Source organism: Aulostomus chinensis, chromosome 2, assembly GCF_037954235.1.
Source record: "Aulostomus chinensis isolate RoL2024-O1b breed Wild chromosome 2, RoL_Achi_v1.0, whole genome shotgun sequence".
NCBI classification, from domain to species: Eukaryota; Metazoa; Chordata; class Actinopteri; order Syngnathiformes; family Aulostomidae; genus Aulostomus; species Aulostomus chinensis.
In genome coordinates, this window is record NC_141321.1 from 5948372 (window position 1) to 5966190 (window position 17819).

The 17819-nt window shown below is 40.7% G+C and overlaps 1 protein-coding gene across 4 annotated transcripts in view; it reads left to right on the forward strand.

Moving 5' to 3' along the window:
* The window catches only part of tp53bp1 (tumor protein p53 binding protein, 1), a 38014-nt gene continuing 20195 nt past the window's right edge, over window positions 1–17819 (forward strand). For 2 of the 4 annotated variants that reach the window (XM_086224425.1, XM_086224435.1), the window contains exons 1-11: window positions 5–7184; window positions 9692–9908; window positions 10455–10536; window positions 10628–10709; window positions 10806–10873; window positions 10974–11102; window positions 11714–11768; window positions 11856–12025; window positions 12670–12787; window positions 12872–12966; window positions 13039–13226. In XM_086224425.1, coding sequence (XP_086080551.1) covers window positions 9729–9908; window positions 10455–10536; window positions 10628–10709; window positions 10806–10873; window positions 10974–11102; window positions 11714–11768; window positions 11856–12025; window positions 12670–12787; window positions 12872–12966; window positions 13039–13226 — 1167 coding nt within the window. In that variant the 5' untranslated portion in view covers window positions 5–7184; window positions 9692–9728. Of the gene's footprint in view, window positions 7185–9691; window positions 9909–10454; window positions 10537–10627; window positions 10710–10805; window positions 10874–10973; window positions 11103–11713; window positions 11769–11855; window positions 12026–12669; window positions 12788–12871; window positions 12967–13038; window positions 13227–17819 lie in introns of all 4 variants that reach the window. The other 2 variants (XR_015119248.1, XM_086224414.1) reach the window with 2 other exon arrangements.

Sequence of the window (17819 nt, forward strand, 5' to 3'; positions counted from 1 at the left end):
GTGTATTTGATGGTGGTGTGTATTAGATGGTATTGTGTGTATTTGATGGTGGTGTGTGTATTTGATGGTGTTGTGTGTATTTGATGGTGTTTTTTGTGTGTATTTGATGGTGTTGTTGTGTGTATTTGATGGTGTTGTTGTGTGTATTTCATGGTTTTGTGGTGTGTATTCGATAGTGTTGTATTGTGTATTTGATGGTGCTGTTGTGTGTATTTGATGGTGTTGTTGTGTGTATTTGATGGTGGTGTGTGTATTTGATGGTGTTGTTGTGTGTATTTGATGATGTTGTGTGTATTTGATGGTGTTGTTGTGTGTATTTGATGGTGGTGTGTGTATTTGATGGTGTTGTGTGTATTTGATGTTGTTGTTGTTTGTATGTGATGGTGTTGTGTGTTTTGATGGTGTTGTGTGTATTTGGTGTTGTTGTGTGTATTTGATGGTGTTGTGGTGTGTATTTAATAGTGTTTTGTGTGTATTTGATGGTGTTGTTGAGTGTATTTGATGGTGTTGTATGTATTTGATGGTGTTGTGTGTATTTGATGGTTTTGTTGTGTGTATTTGATGTGGTGTTTGTATTTGATGTTGTTTTGTGTATTTGATGGTGGTGTGTATTTGAAGGTGTTGTTGTGTGTATTTTTAATGTGGTGTGTGTATTTGATGTTGTTTTTTGTATATGATGGTGTTGTGTGTATTTGATGGTGGTTTGTGTATTTGATGGTGTGGTTGTGTGTATTTTATGGTGTTGTTGTGTGTATTTGATGGGGTTGTATGTATTTGATGGTGTTGTGAGTATTTGATGGTGTTGTTGTGTGTATTTGATGTGGTGTGTGTATTTGATGTTGTTTTGTGTATTTGATGGTGGTGTGTATTTGATGGTGTTGTTGTGTGTATTTGATGTGGTGTGTGTATTTGATGTTGTTGTTTGTATTTGATGGTGGTGTGTATTTGATTGTGTTGTGTGTATTTGATGTTGTTGTTGTTTGTATGTGATGGTGTTGTGTGTTTTGATGGTGTTGTGTGTATTTGGTGTTGTTGTGTGTATTTGATGGTGTTGTGGTGTGTATTTAATAGTGTTTTGTGTGTATTTGATGGTGTTGTTGAGTGTATTTGATGGTGTTGTATGTATTTGATGGTGTTGTGTGTATTTGATGGTTTTGTTGTGTGTATTTGATGTGGTGTTTGTATTTGATGTTGTTTTGTGTATTTGATGGTGGTGTGTATTTGAAGGTGTTGTTGTGTGTATTTTTAATGTGGTGTGTGTATTTGATGTTGTTTTTTGTATATGATGGTGTTGTGTGTATTTGATGGTGTTGTTGTGTGTATTTGATGGTGTTGTATGTATTTGATGCTGTTGTTGTGTGTATTTGATGGTGGTGTGTATTAGATGGTGTTGTGTGTATTTGATGGTGTTTTTTGTGTATTTGATGGTGTTTTTTGTGTATTTGATGGTGTTGTTGTGTGTATTTGATGGTGTTGTTGTGGTGTGTATTTGATAGTGTTTTTGTGTGTATTTGATGTTGTTGTGTGTGTTTGATGGTGTTGTTGTGTGTATTTGATGGTGTTGTATGTATTTGATGTTGTTGTGTGTATTTGATGTTTTTGTGATGTGTATTTGATGGTGTTGTATGTATTTGATGGTGTTGTGTGTATTTGATGGTGTTGTGTGTATTTGATGTGGTGTGTGTATTTGATGTTGTTTTGTGTATTTGATGGTGGTGTGTATTTGATGGTGTTGTTGTGTGTATTTGATGTGTTGTGTGTATTTGATGTTGTTGTTTGTATTTGATGGTGGTGTGTATTTGATGGTGTTGTGTGTATTTGATGGCGGTGTGTTTATTAGATGGTGTTGTCTGTATTTGATGTTGTTGTTGTGTGTATTTGAAGGTGTTGTTGTGTGTATTTTTAATGTGGTGTGTGTATTTGATGTTGTTTTTTGTATATGATGGTGTTGTGTGTATTTGATGGTGTTGTTGTGTGTATTTGATGGTGTTGTATGTATTTGATGCTGTTGTTGTGTGTATTTGATGGTGGTGTGTATTAGATGGTGTTGTGTGTATTTGATGGTGTTGTGTGTGTTTGATGGTGTTGTTGTGTGTATTTGATGGTGTTGTATGTATTTGATGTTGTTGTGTGTATTTGATGTTTTTGTGATGTGTATTTGATGGTGTTGTATGTATTTGATGGTGTTGTGTGTATTTGATGGTGTTGTGTGTATTTGATGTGGTGTGTGTATTTGATGTTGTTTTGTGTATTTGATGGTGGTGTGTATTTGATGGTGTTGTTGTGTGTATTTGATGTGTTGTGTGTATTTGATGTTGTTGTTTGTATTTGATGGTGGTGTGTATTTGATGGTGTTGTGTGTATTTGATGGCGGTGTGTTTATTAGATGGTGTTGTCTGTATTTGATGTTGTTGTTGTGTGTATTTGATGGTGTTGTTGTGTGTATTTGATGGTGTTGTAAGTATTTGATGGTGTTGTGTGTATTTGATGGTGTTGTTGTGTGTATTTGATGGTGGTGTGTATTAGATGGTATTGTGTGTATTTGATGGTGGTGTGTGTATTTGATGGTGTTGTTTGTATTTGATTGTGTTTTTTGTGTATTTGATGGTGTTGTTGTGTGTATTTGATGGTGTTGTAAGTATTTGATTGTGGTGTGTGTATTTGACAGTGTTGTATGTATTTGATGGTGTTGTTGCGTGTACTTGATGGTGGTTTGTGTATTTGATAGTGTTGTTGTGTGTATTTGATGGTGGTGTGTTTATTTGATGTTGTGTGTATTTGATGGTGTTGTGTGTACTTGATGGTGTTGTGTGTATTTGATGTTGTGTGTATTTTATGGTGTTGTTGTGTGTTTTTGATGGTGTTGTGTGTATTTGATGGTGTTGTATGTATTTGATTGTGGTGTGTGTATTTCATGGTGTTGTGTGTATTTCATGGTGGTGTGTGTATTTGATGGTGTTGTTGTGTGTATTTGATGGTGTTGTGTGTATTTGATGGTGTTGTGTATATTTGATGTTGTTGTTGTGTGTATTTGATGGTGTTGTGTGTATTTGATGGTGTTGTGTGTTTTGATAGTGTTGTTGTGTGTATTTGATGGTGGTGTGTGTATTTGATGGTGTTGTGTGTATTTGATGGTGTTGTTGTTTGTATGTGATGGTGTTGTTGTGTGTATTTGATGGTGTGGTATGTATTTGATGGTGTTGTGTGTATTTGATGGTGTTTTTGTGTGTATTTGATGGTGGTGTGTGTATTTGATGGTTTTGTGTGTATTTGATGGCGTATGTATTTGAGGGTGTTGTGTGTATTTGATGGTGTTGTTGTGTGTATTTGATGGTGTTGTGGTGTGTATTTGATGGTGTTGTGTGTATTTGATGGTGTTGTATGTATTTGATGGTGGTGTGTGTATTTGATGTTGTTTTTGTGTGTATTTGATGGTTTTGTGTGTATTTGATGGTGGTTTGTGTATTTGATGGTGTGGTTGTGTGTATTTGATGGTGTTGTTGTGCTGTGTATTTGATAGTGTTGTTGTGTGTATTTGATGGTGGTGTGTATTTGATGGTGTTTTGTGTATTTGATGGTGTTGTGTGTATTTGATGTTGTTGTTTGTATATGATGGTGTTGTTGTGTGTATTTGATGGTGTTGTATGTATTTGATGGTGTTGTGTGTATTTGATGGTGTTTTTGTGTGTATTTGATGGTGGTGTGTGTATTTGATGGTTTTGTGTGTATTTGATGGCGTATGTATTTGAGGGTGTTGTGTGTATTTGATGGTGTTGTTGTGTGTATTTGATGGTGTTGTGTGTATTTGATGGTGTTGTTGTGTATTTGATGGTGTTGTTGTGTGTATTTGATGGTGTTGTAAGTATTTGATTGTGGTGTGTGTATTTGATAGTGTTGTATGTATTTGATGGTGTTGTTGCGTGTACTTGATGGTGGTTTGTGTATTTGATAGTGTTGTTGTGTGTATTTGATGGTGGTGTGTTTATTTGATGTTGTGTGTATTTGATGGTGTTGTGTGTACTTGATGGTGTTGTGTGTATTTGATGTTGTGTGTATTTTATGGTGTTGTTGTGTGTTTTTGATGGTGTTGTGTGTATTTGATGGTGTTGTATGTATTTGATTGTGGTGTGTGTATTTCATGGTGTTGTGTGTATTTCATGGTGGTGTGTGTATTTGATGGTGTTGTTGTGTGTATTTGATGGTGTTGTGTGTATTTGATGGTGTTGTGTATATTTGATGTTGTTGTTGTGTGTATTTGATGGTGTTATGTGTATTTGATGGTGTTGTGTGTTTTGATGGTGTTGTTGTGTGTATTTGATGGTGGTGTGTGTATTTGATGGTGTTGTGTGTATTTGATGTTGTTGTTGTTTGTATGTGATGGTGTTGTTGTGTGTATTTGATGGTGTTGTATGTATTTGATGGTGTTGTGTGTATTTGATGGTGTTTTGTGTGTATTTGATGGTGGTGTGTGTATTTGATGGTTTTGTGTGTATTTGATGGCGTATGTATTTGAGGGTGTTGTGTGTATTTGATGGTGTTGTTGTGTGTATTTGATGGTGTTGTGGTGTGTATTTGATGGTGTTGTTGTGTGTATTTGATGGTGTTGTATGTATTTGATGGTGGTGTGTGTATTTGATGTTGTTTTTGTGTGTATTTGATGGTTTTGTGTGTATTTGATGGTGGTTTGTGTATTTGATGGTGTGGTTGTGTGTATTTGATGGTGTTGTTGTGGTGTGTATTTGATAGTGTTGTTGTGTGTATTTGATGGTGGTGTGTATTTGATGGTGTTTTGTGTATTTGATGGTGTTGTTGTGTGTATTTGATGGTGTTGTGTGTATTTGATGGTGTTGTTGTGTGTATTTGATGGTGTTGTGGTGTGTATTTGATGGTGTTGTTGTGTGTATTTGATGGTGTTGTGTGTATTTGATGGTGTTGTTGTGTGTATTTGATGTGGATTGTGTATTTGATGTTGTTTTGTGCATTTGATGGTGGTGTGTATTTGATGGTGTTGTGTGTATTTGATGGTGTTGTTGTGTGTATTTGATGTGGATTGTGTATTTGATGTTGTTTTGTGTATTTGATGGTGGTTTGTATTTGATGGTGTTGTTGTGTGTATTTGATGGTGTTGTGTGTATTTGATGGTGTTTTGTGTATTTGATGGTGTTCTTGTGTGTATTTGATGGTGTTGTGTGTATTTGATGTTGTTGTTGTGTGTATTTGATGGTGTTGTTGTGTGTATTTGATGGTGTAGTTGTGTGTATTTGATGGTCTTGTATGTATTTGATGGTGGTGTGTGTATTTGATGGTGTTGTTGTGTGTATTTGATGGTGGTGTGTGTATTTGATGGTGTTGTTGTGTGTATTTGATTGTGTTGTATGTATTTGATGGTTTTGTGTTTATTTGATGGTGTTGTTGTGTGTATTTGATGGTGTTGTGTGTATTTGATGGTGTTTTGTGTATTTGATGTTGTTGTGTGTGTTTGATGGTGTTGTTGCGTGTATTTGATGGTGTTGTTTGTATTTGATGGTGTTGTGTGTTTTGATGGTGTTGTTGTGTGTATTTGATGGTGGTGTGTGTATTTGATGGTGTTGTGTGTATTTGATGTTGTTGTTTGTATGTGATGGTGTTGTTGTGTGTATTTGATGGTGTTGTATGTATTTGATGGTGTTGTGTGTATTTGATGGTGTTTTTGTGTGTATTTGATGGTGGTGTGTGTATTTGATGGTTTTGTGTGTATTTGATGGCGTATGTATTTGATGGTGTTTTGTGTATTTGATGGTGTTGTTGTGTGTATTTGATGGTGTTGTGTGTATTTGATGTGGATTGTGTATTTGATGTTGTTTTGTGTATTTGATGGTGGTGTGTATTTGATGGTGTTGTTGTGTGTATTTGATGTGGTGTGTGTATTTGATGTTTGTATTTGATGGAGGTGTGTATTTGATGGTGTTGTGTGTATTTGATGGCGGTGTGTTTATTTGATGGTGTTGTTGTGTGCATTTGATGGTGTTGTTGTGTGTATTTGATGGTGTTGTATGTATTTGATGGTGTTGTGTGTATTTGATGGTGTTGTTGTGTGTATTTGATGGTGGTGTTTATTAGATGGTGTTGTGTGTATTTGATGGTGGTGTGTGTATTTGATGGTGTTGTGTGTATTGATGGTGTTTTTGTGTGTATTTGATGTGGTGTGTGTATTTGATGGTTTTGTATTGTGTATTTGATGGTGCTGTATGTATTTGATGGTGTTGTGTGTATTTGATGGTGTAGTGTAAATCTCTCCATAGTAAAGTGTGTGTGTGTGTGTGTGTCTGTGTGTGTGTGTGTGGTGTGTGTGTGTGGGTGTGTGAGAGGAGTGAGTCAGCAGTTGCTGCACACACACTGCAAGTTGTCTGCTGCCCTCTGCTGGGAGGTAGGGATGCTGCAGTCGCTGTTTTGAATCATTTAGAATTTAATTCACATTATATATTTTTTTCAATCAGAATTACATTCGAATATCAAATAGATGTTATAAATGTTCGAGAAGCGTTTTTGTACATGGCAAATTAAAGCCACTTAGTTTGAAAAAGTTCAGGGAAATTTAAATTTAATTTCATTGTTATAATTAAACTTTCATCTGTATCGTCTATTTTTGTCTTTAAAGGATAAAAATGAGGGCAGCAGTAATGAGAGTCGAACACACGGAAATGCAAAAGTGATTTATTGGGTCTTCTTAAGCTCCAGTAGACGTTCGCTGAAGAAGGTGCATGCAGGTGAACGTCGCCGATAATAACGGCTGATTCATGAAAACAAAAAAAGGATCTGTTGGCTGCAACAACCAGCCTGTTTTATTTTGTCTGCCATGGTTCGAAAATCCTCCCCGGTGGCATCGTAGCTGCTTCGTATGAACGTTAACCACGAGTGCAGAGTATCCTGCAAAGGATCTGGCTGTTTTTTAAATTTATTGATCTATTTTTTGGTTCCCGTTTCCTGTCGAATCTGTCATGATGTGAGGAGAGACGGCATCAGATCCGGAGCATGGAATCCACATTAAAAATGCCGTTGCTTCTTGACGTGCCATGCGTGTGTACTCCACACCCCGGACTCCCGGCAAAACAGAGGCGATGAGGGACTGAGAGATGCTGGACGCGTTGCCGCTGCCAGCCACGGGACGGAGAGACGAACCAGACACCGGACGATTGATCACCAAGGTCAGGCTCTTTTCTGTCTTTGTGCGCCGCGGTGAATTAACGCTAGATGGGTGGCATGCGTGTGTGCGTGCGTGCGTGTGAGTGCGTGCGTGTGTGTGTGTGTGTGTGTGTGTGTGTGTGTCAGCCCCAGCAGAGGTGGCTCAGATTAGACATTTTGGATGATGGTGGCTGCGCATTTCTTAATGTGGGTGTCAGCCCGACCTGCAGGGACACGACATGAGGCTGAACTTTGTCAGGTTCCAGGAGCCCAGTGACCCGCAGCCTCCCCTCTGAGGACGAGCATCTCCTCATGTTCCATGTTCCAGAATGAGGCTCTGTGACAGCGATTGGCACAATCAGGTCATCATTACCACTGCATTGTGTGCAGCCATGCCGGGTGGGAGTGTCCCATGTTGACTGCCGGTCAGGATCCCTGGTCCGGGTCAGGATCCCTGGTCCCGGTCAGGATCCCTGGTCCGGGTCAGGATCCCTGGTCCCGGTCAGGATCCCTGGTCCGGGTCAGGATCCCTGGTCCCGGTCAGGATCCCTGGTCCCGGCCAGGCCTGTGTGGAAGGGTGCACCTGCATGTGACTGGAGCATCTTAGATAAAGAGGCATGTGGTGCACTTGCAGGCTGTCCTGAGATCAGGTGACACCAGCCACGTCCAGATTCAGTCATCAGGAGAACACAAGCCCTAATTGGTGTTCCATGTCTGCCTAGGCCTGCTGCTGCTGCTGAATATCTGAATATCTGAACTCCAGATCTGTGGAGGTGAAAAGCTTGAGGTCACTCTGGCATGGCACTTGAGGAGACTGGGTCGCCTGTGAGGTGAGGAGACACCCTCAGAGTGCAGGGTCTCCTGCTGGGTCTCCCAGCAGGTCAGCCAGATTTGTTGTCCTGTTGCAGTCTTGCTGTGCAGCACCTGGCAACAGCAGCAGCCTCAATCAGTCCCAGCCATGATTGGAGCTTTATGCTTTCTCCTCTAACAGCACGTCGTCTGATCTGATTTGCATAGACTGCGGTGTCACAGGATATGGGATGTCTCCATGGAAACAGAGGCTGTCAGACCATGATAAAGTGATATTTGAAAAGCTGTTGATCCTCAAACAGACATCACGCCACCAAAAACTGTGAAATGCCTTTAATTCTAATCACTGACGGAGGCTAATCTGGAGCGTTGAATCTGTAAGGGCTGACCAGAGGCCAGAAACCTGCGTGAGATGTGGAAACGTCACATCAAGGGAGGTCGTAGCCTTCTGAGAGACAGGCGTACGCCTCTCAGTTCACTGTGTAACCTTTCTGTTAGTCAGTGGTGCACTTTTGGCCTCTTAAAGACCAATGTAACCATTTTGAGGTGAAAAAAGAGCTGTCTTTGAGGGAACATTCATCTGAGGTATGAATGAGGGATTGTTCTTGTCGTCTACCTCTGCTTGTGAGTTTCTTTGCCTGGTGACGTGTATGCAGGGGCGCAGGGCAGCAGCAGAGAGAAAGAAATCTGTGTATGAACACGAGACACACAGACAAACTCCCTTATCTGAGGGAGCTGACCTACACAGCACGCGCTGCTGGAGGCTCAGAAGCTCTTCAAGGAGTCTGAAGGTCTCTGAGGTCCCCCTGTGGGACTCCATGGCCCAGATTCATCGGGCTTCTCCCATCTATCATCTCAAACTGTAGCATCAACCCAAAAATGCACCATGGAGAGGCTGAAGCACCCTTCAGACCAGACATGCCAAATATACCAATACTTGATTAAGACAGTATAACGAGGGACATCAAGACATAGCACTACTTACAAATGATCCAATTACGGTTAAGAAGACACGGAACCGTTCCAAAACACACACGTGGAACTGGGGACAAAATAAAACCGACTTCAAAACTGGGCGCTTGAGTCCAACCACAAAATGGTATGGTTTGTTTTCAATGGCAGGCTGTGAGCGTGAGAGTCAGAGCAGTTGCTTAGAAATGTAATATGTACAATGACAAGTAAGATCAAGGTCAGTTCATGAAGAAAAGCATGACGTCACAGCCTGTAACAATCCGTGTGGTCGAGTTACATACAGTATGTTGTTAGTACATGCTCGATAATTATGTCTGCAAACCAAAAACTAAATGCATTTGGAGCAATGTTCCGTAACCGTAAAACTAACCTGTGACGTCACATGACGCCACGAGTCCTTCCTGACCAATGATGTCGCTTGTAACTCAGTTTTCCCGCGCTAACCGCCGCAGCAGAGATGGAACGGGTGTGTATCGTGTTTGTTTTTCAGAGGAAAACTGCTGGTTAGTTCGTTACTGTAGTACTAATACACACGTCAGCGATCAGCGCGTGGGTATGGCTCCGCGCATGTGCAGAGGGAGGAGCCGCCTCCTCACCGGGAACCAGTGTTGTTACTGGGCTAGCTAAACCAGCTAACCTGCCGGTCTCTTTAGCTGGTTCAGCTAGCAGGCTAAAACCAGCTCCAGGCAACAGCCGCTGACTGCGATTCGCTCTCATGCCCGGCTTCATCGTTCCCCTTGCCTTGCAGCGGACGCCAGCCCCTCTCCTGTCCTCGGCCTGACCTCATGGATCCCGGTGGAAGTGAACTGGACTCCAGCCTGCCGCAGCCCGAAAACCCGTGTCTGATCGTGGAGGACTCCCAGCCGGACAGCGTCGCCCTGGAAGACGACCCCGAGAGCAGCTACAGAGCTCTGCTGGCTCGCCGCCTGTCCAGCCTGCAGCCCACCTCCCGCAGCCCGGTGCTGGTAAGCTGCCGAGCGACCTGAAGACGGAGCCCAGGCCGACGGCTTGTTAAAGAATCTCCTGACTTGACGATCCTGGTTTACTTTGAGTTCGATGTTCACCATGCGTTTGAAATAATGGAGGGGTGCACAACAATGGTCTCGATGCACCCCCCTCAGGACCAGCGTGGGTCTGGTTTCGCTCCGCCTCGCAGCGGGTCTTGTGGTGGTAACACGGAGGTCCCTGTTTACCCGACCTGCACGTGTGTTGAACGGATGTAGACGCACACACTGGTGGTCACGACACAACTTCGAACATGATAGGACTCATTTGTGATACTATGTTGTAATGGAGCGCATGCAAGTTGTGCTGCTCACTGGACAGAAACATGGAAACAAAGCTGCTGTCACGCCATCAGAAAACTAGCGAGAGCCACACCATTTATTTCTGACAACATTCATTCTCATATATTGTGGTATAGTGTCCAAAGCAGGTACTGGGATTTTGAAACATTGTTGGTAAAAGACACATGTATTGGTTTAAACCACTGAATTTCCTGTTGTGTCCAGGAGCTGATATCCTCACCACTAGGAAGCCGATGCTCTCAGACTGACAGCCAATCAGAGAGCTCCCAGAGCAACAGCCAGGCCGGTCAGTGGCAATGAACCGATGATGTGCATGAACACCTCACTCGTCTTGTATCAAAAACAAAGCTTCTGCTGTTGTTTGTACGTACACCCAGGTGTTGTTGCAGCAGCTGACCCCAGCTCAGCGTTCCAAGAGGAAAGTCAAGTTCTCAACATCTGCTCTAGTCTGAATAAGAAGTACGTTGGTTGTAGCGGTTGGTGGAGCAAGTTTTTGCTGGTCGGTGACGGTTGGTGTCAGAGGGTTCCTCATCACTCCGGTTCCTCATCTTTCAGGTGTGCATCCGAGGATACAGAAATGGATTCTGGAGCCGATTCCACCACTCACTGCAATCAGGCTGAGGGTAGGAGCTCGCCTCGCGTATCGGGGCTCAGCGGCGTTCTTGTCAAGTATGAAGTAGAGCCGCACGTGTCACTGAGTCTAACCACATTGGTGTGTTTCAGAAGGAACTTCGCAGTTTGGTTTCCTGGAGCTCTCCCAGAGTCAGGATCTGGGCTGTGAGCAAGTGAACAGTCAGAGGGAGGATGACGAGATCGTCCCTCAGCCTGTCACAGAGACGCACTCCAAATCAGGTAGGGTTGTTTATTCATGAAGGACGCGCCAGCCCACCGCCTGAGTTCAGACGTGATGAGGGAGGCACGGTGATAGTGGCTCAGCACCAGCAGACAGCAGCCCGATGGCCAGTGTTTGTATCGGCCCATTTTTGCTGAAGGCGAGGAAAGTGCGGTGATTCACAGGCTGTGTTAACGTGTGTGGGGACTAGAGAAGTGTTGGTAGATCCGTCAACTTGTTCTTAAAGAGAGGAGATCAGCACTGGTAAACGCTGGCCGCTGCTCAGTTCAGTTATACACATTTTGGCCTGTTGGATATCGACCAAGAATCTCAAGCATCACATTCCTAGATGCGCTGCAGGTACCTGGGCTTTGTGTCCCAACTGAACACTGACCTGATGCTCACGTGTGGGTCATGAGCTGCGGGCCTCTCTGTGACCCTGACCCTCCATTCACGGGTCAGGCAACATCAAGCTCGTCTCTCGCCTTTTTAACTTTGTAAGCGAAACCCAATGTTTGGGTGGAGTGAATAAACGATCCATGTGAGAATGGAAATGGATCACCAGTGCCACTGGACGCTGAGTGACAGCTGATTGAGATGCTTCACCAACAAACATGCTTGTCATCAACAGCAGATCAGAACCTCTGCTCTGGGCCGACGGGCAGTCAAGACAACAAAGCAGTAAGGTACAGCTCCACAGCGGATATGAGATGCTACCGTCACCGGACATTAACGTGCTGGTCTAGTTCTAACGGCTCCATGTGCTCCTACAGATCGGAGGTGAGCTCCAGCAGCTCGCTGGTGACGCCGCGTCAGTCAGGCAGGCAGCTGAGCGTCCAGGCTCTGCTGCACTCGCAGGGTCTCCGGAGCACCGGTGAGCAGGACCGGCAGGACCGCGAGATACTGTCGTCACAGCAGGATATGTTCGACACCGACAAGACAGGTACATCCATGTACAGGACACTCGGAAGATCATCATCTTGATGAGAGGTATCACAGCTCCTCTGCTGAGTTCCTGTTAAGTTACTAGCATGTAGGCCTCTGGATGAATGCAGAGTCGCAGTCACTGAGCGGAGGGAGGGTTTGTGTGCTGAGTCTTTCTCTGTGTGGACGTTATTCAGCGCCCATACATGGAGATCAGCCAGAGCTTGAGGATCACGTAGATCAACAAAGTCTGCTCCTTGTTTTAGATGGAGATGCCATTGTTGTCATTGTACAAGCACCGCAAACTCCTGTTGGAGCACGTCTGTAGATGCCTCACATCAGCAAATACACAACTACCCCACCCCAAACATAAAACCCAAACATACAAATACTCACCCTCACTGCTTATGAAGTGCTGTGTGCTATTTGTCAGGAGCATGATTGTTCATCCATGAATGATGAAAAGACAAAAGATAATAAATGCTGTCTGACATGTTCATGTGAAGTAACAGTCAAGTCCGAAGTCAGCTGCCCACGGCGCACCTCCAGGTCTGGATGGTTCATTTTGCGTCCAGGTTCAGCCATAAAGTTATGGTGTGAGATGCTTGAAACAGAAGCGAGTGTGTTCTCCTGCGTCTAACGTGTTCTGTGTGCTACGGTCAGGTGCTGCAGTCGACAGCACAGTGTCAGAACCGGGACACCCCACCTCCACCCCAGCCCACACCCTGAGGCTCCTGCACCTGTCTGGACAGGGAACGCTGGCGCAGGAGAGTCTGTCCCAGTAAGTTTCACAAGTTAACTCCATCCTCACATCCCCAAGTCCCAAAACCACCTGATATTCTCCTCTCTTTGCCCACGTCTCCAGGAGCTCTGTTGATTATGTCGCTCCGACCCCAGATCATTTCTCCAACACCCCTTTAATAGTTCCCAGCTCCCCGACTGGACCAGAGAATGAACATGGTATTGATGAATTGAGTTAACATTGAGCAACCCAGATGTCCACTAGATAGAGCTAAACGTGTCCTTTGTCAGGTGCTGACGAGCCGATGGATACTTCACAACCCCCAGAGAAACAATCAGGGGGGAAAGAAGAAGAGCCAATGGAAACAGAGGCTGCTACGAAGCCACACCCATCTGCCTCAACTCCCATATCCAAGAATTCCCCTGGGCTTGTGTTGGAGCGAACGCCCTCCTTCCCCTCTCAGCCAGAGTTCTCTCATGTGCGTATTTAACAGCGATGGACCGATCTGGATTTTAGGGCCGATACCGATTCTAATTTTTTGTTTTTTCATCACCTTGAGCCGATGGCCGATTTTCTTCAGCCGATACTGCTTCTGTCCCCTCAACGACATAAAAAAATGACACAATGATAACAAATATTACAGGTCAAGGAACCTTTATTGAGCAGTGCAGTTTAAATAAACTAAATACAAACATTTAAACATCAATAAAATAATACAAACATTTAAACATCGATAAAGTAAAACAAACATTTAAAAATCGATAAAATAATACAAACATGTCAACATCGATAAAATAATACAAACATTTAAACATCGATGAAGTAAAACAAACGTGTGAACGTCGATAACCGATAAAGTAAAACAAACATGTGAACATCGATAAAGTAAAACAAAGTAAAACAAACGTGTGAACATCGATAAAGTAAAACAAACGTGTGAACATCGATAAAGTAAAACATGTGAACATCGATAAAGTAAAACATGTGAACATCGATAAAGTAAAACATGTGAACATCGATAAAGTAAAACAAACGTGAACATCGATAAAGTAAAACAAACATGTGAACGTCGATAAAGTAAAACAAACATGTGAACATCGATAAAGTAAAACAAACGTGTGAACGTCGATAAAGTAAAACAAACGTGTGAACATCGATAAAGTAAAACAAACGTGAACATCGATAAAGTAAAACAAACGTGAACATCGATAAAGTAAAACAAACGTGTGAACGTCGATAAAGTAAAACAAACGTGAACATCGATAAAGTAAAACAAACATGTGAACATCGATAAAGTAAAACAAAGTAAAACAAACGTGTGAACATCGATAAAGTAAAACAAACGTGTGAACATCGATAAAGTAAAACATGTGAACATCGATAAAGTAAAACATGTGAACATCGATAAAGTAAAACATGTGAACATCGATAAAGTAAAACAAACGTGAACATCGATAAAGTAAAACAAACATGTGAACGTCGATAAAGTAAAACAAACATGTGAACATCGATAAAGTAAAACAAACGTGTGAACATCGATAAAGTAAAACAAACGTGTGAACGTCGATAAAGTAAAACAAACGTGTGAACATCGATAAAGTAAAACAAACGTGTGAACATCGATAAAGTAAAACAAACGTGTGAACGTCGATAAAGTAAAACAAACGTGTGAACATCGATAAAGTAAAACAAACGTGAACATCGATAAAGTAAAACAAACGTGTGAACGTCGATAAAGTAAAACAAACGTGTGAACATCGATAAAGTAAAACAAACGTGAACATCGATAAAGTAAAACAAACGTGTGAACATCGATAAAGTAAAACAAACGTGAACATCGATAAAGTAAAACAAACGTGTGAACGTCGATAAAGTAAAACAAACGTGAACATCGATAAAGTAAAACAAACGTGTGAACATCGATAAAGTAAAACAAACGTGAACATCGATAAAGTAAAACAAACGTGAACATCGATAAAGTAAAACAAACATGTGAACGTCGATAAAGTAAAACAAACATGTGAACATCGATAAAGTAAAACAAACGTGTGAACGTCGATAAAGTAAAACAAACGTGAACATCGATAAAGTAAAACAAACATGTGAACATCGATAAAGTAAAACAAAGTAAAACAAACGTGTGAACATCGATAAAGTAAAACAAACGTGTGAACATCGATAAAGTAAAACATGTGAACATCGATAAAGTAAAACATGTGAACATCGATAAAGTAAAACATGTGAACATCGATAAAGTAAAACAAACGTGAACATCGATAAAGTAAAACAAACATGTGAACGTCGATAAAGTAAAACAAACATGTGAACATCGATAAAGTAAAACAAACGTGTGAACATCGATAAAGTAAAACAAACGTGTGAACGTCGATAAAGTAAAACAAACGTGTGAACATCGATAAAGTAAAACAAACGTGTGAACGTCGATAAAGTAAAACAAACGTGTGAACATCGATAAAGTAAAACAAACGTGAACATCGATAAAGTAAAACAAACGTGTGAACGTCGATAAAGTAAAACAAACGTGTGAACATCGATAAAGTAAAACAAACGTGAACATCGATAAAGTAAAACAAACGTGTGAACATCGATAAAGTAAAACAAACGTGAACATCGATAAAGTAAAACAAACGTGTGAACATCGATAAAGTAAAACAAACGTGAACATCGATAAAGTAAAACAAACGTGTGAACGTCGATAAAGTAAAACAAACGTGAACATCGATAAAGTAAAACAAACGTGTGAACATCGATAAAGTAAAACAAACGTGAACATCGATAAAGTAAAACAAACGTGAACATCGATAAAGTAAAACAAACGTGTGAACGTCGATAAAGTAAAACAAACGTGAACATCGATAAAGTAAAACAAACATGTGAACATCGATAAAGTAAAACAAAGTAAAACAAACGTGTGAACATCGATAAAGTAAAACAAACGTGTGAACATCGATAAAGTAAAACAAACGTGTGAACGTCGATAAAGTAAAACAAACGTGTGAACATCGATAAAGTAAAACAAACGTGAACATCGATAAAGTAAAACAAACGTGTGAACGTCGATAAAGTAAAACAAACGTGTGAACATCGATAAAGTAAAACAAACGTGAACATCGATAAAGTAAAACAAACGTGTGAACATCGATAAAGTAAAACAAACGTGAACATCGATAAAGTAAAACAAACGTGTGAACATCGATAAAGTAAAACAAACGTGAACATCGATAAAGTAAAACAAACGTGTGAACGTCGATAAAGTAAAACAAACGTGAACATCGATAAAGTAAAACAAACGTGTGAACATCGATAAAGTAAAACAAACGTGAACATCGATAAAGTAAAACAAACGTGTGAACGTCGATAAAGTAAAACAAACATGTGAACGTCGATAAAGTAAAACAAACATGTGAACGTCGATAAAGTAAAACAAACATGTGAACATCGATAAAGTAAAACAAACGTGAACATCGATAAAGTAAAACAAACGTGTGAACATCGATAAAGTAAAACAAACGTGTGAACATCGATAAAGTAAAACATGTGAACATCGATAAAGTAAAACAAAGTAAAACAAACGTGTGAACATCGATAAAGTAAAACATGTGAACATCGATAAAGTAAAACAAACGTGTGAACATCGATAAAGTAAAACATGTGAACATCGATAAAGTAAAACATGTGAACATCGATAAAGTAAAACATGTGAACATCGATAAAGTAAAACAAACGTGAACATCGATAAAGTAAAACATGTGAACATTGATAAAGTAAAACAAACGTGTGAACGTCGATAAAGTAAAACAAACGTGAACATCGATAAAGTAAAACAAACGTGTGAACGTCGATAAAGTAAAACAAACGTGAACATCGATAAAGTAAAACAAACGTGAACATCGATAAAGTAAAACAAACGTGTGAACGTCGATAAAGTAAAACAAACATGTGAACGTCGATAAAGTAAAACAAACGTGAACATCGATAAAGTAAAACAAACGTGAACATCGATAAAGTAAAACAAACGTGAACATCGATAAAGTAAAACAAACGTGTGAACGTCGATAAAGTAAAACAAACATGTGAACATCGATAAAGTAAAACAAACGTGAACATCGATAAAGTAAAACAAACATGTGAACATCGATAAAGTAAAACAAACGTGTGAACATCGATAAAGTAAAACAAACGTGTGAACATCGATAAAGTAAAACATGTGAACATGGATAAAGTAAAACATGTGAACATGGATAAAGTAAAACATGTGAACATCGATAAAGTAAAACAAACGTGAACATCGATAAAGTAAAACAAACATGTGAACGTCGATAAAGTAAAACAAACATGTGAACATCGATAAAGTAAAACATGTGAACATCGATAAAGTAAAACATGTGAACATCGATAAAGTAAAACATGTGAACATCGATAAAGTAAAACAAACGTGTGAACATCGATAAAGTAAAACATGTGAACATCGATAAAGTAAAACAAACATGTGAACATCGATAAAGTAAAACATGTGAACATCGATAAAGTAAAACAAACGTGTGAACGTCGATAAAGTAAAACATGTGAACGTCGATAAAGTAAAACAAATGTGAACATCGATAAAGTAAAACAAACGTGTGAACGTCGATAAAGTAAAACAAACGTGTGAACGTCGATAAAGTAAAACAAACGTGAACATAAATTAATCAGCTGTATCACAGCAAGCCTTCCCTGAAGGGAAACCAACTCACAACCGTTTCCGTGTCTTTGCTGGGCTGCGGTGTTGACGGTCTGTGACATCAGACAACAGAGCAACGATCCTTTCTAGGTGTACAGAAACAAAACCACTATCTTTGCTGGCCGGCCTCAGGGCGCTCGTTCCAAGCCTTGTCTAAGGGCAGGATTTTGACTCCTGGTCTGAGGAGTCGGCTCTCGAGGAGATTTCTTTTTAATGGCTGCAACAGGCAGTTAACAAGTTACCTTACTGCAGCATAAACTGATGGATTCATTTTTGAGTCTATAAAATGTCAGTCAATGGACAAAATCGCCCATCAAAGCATGACTTTTG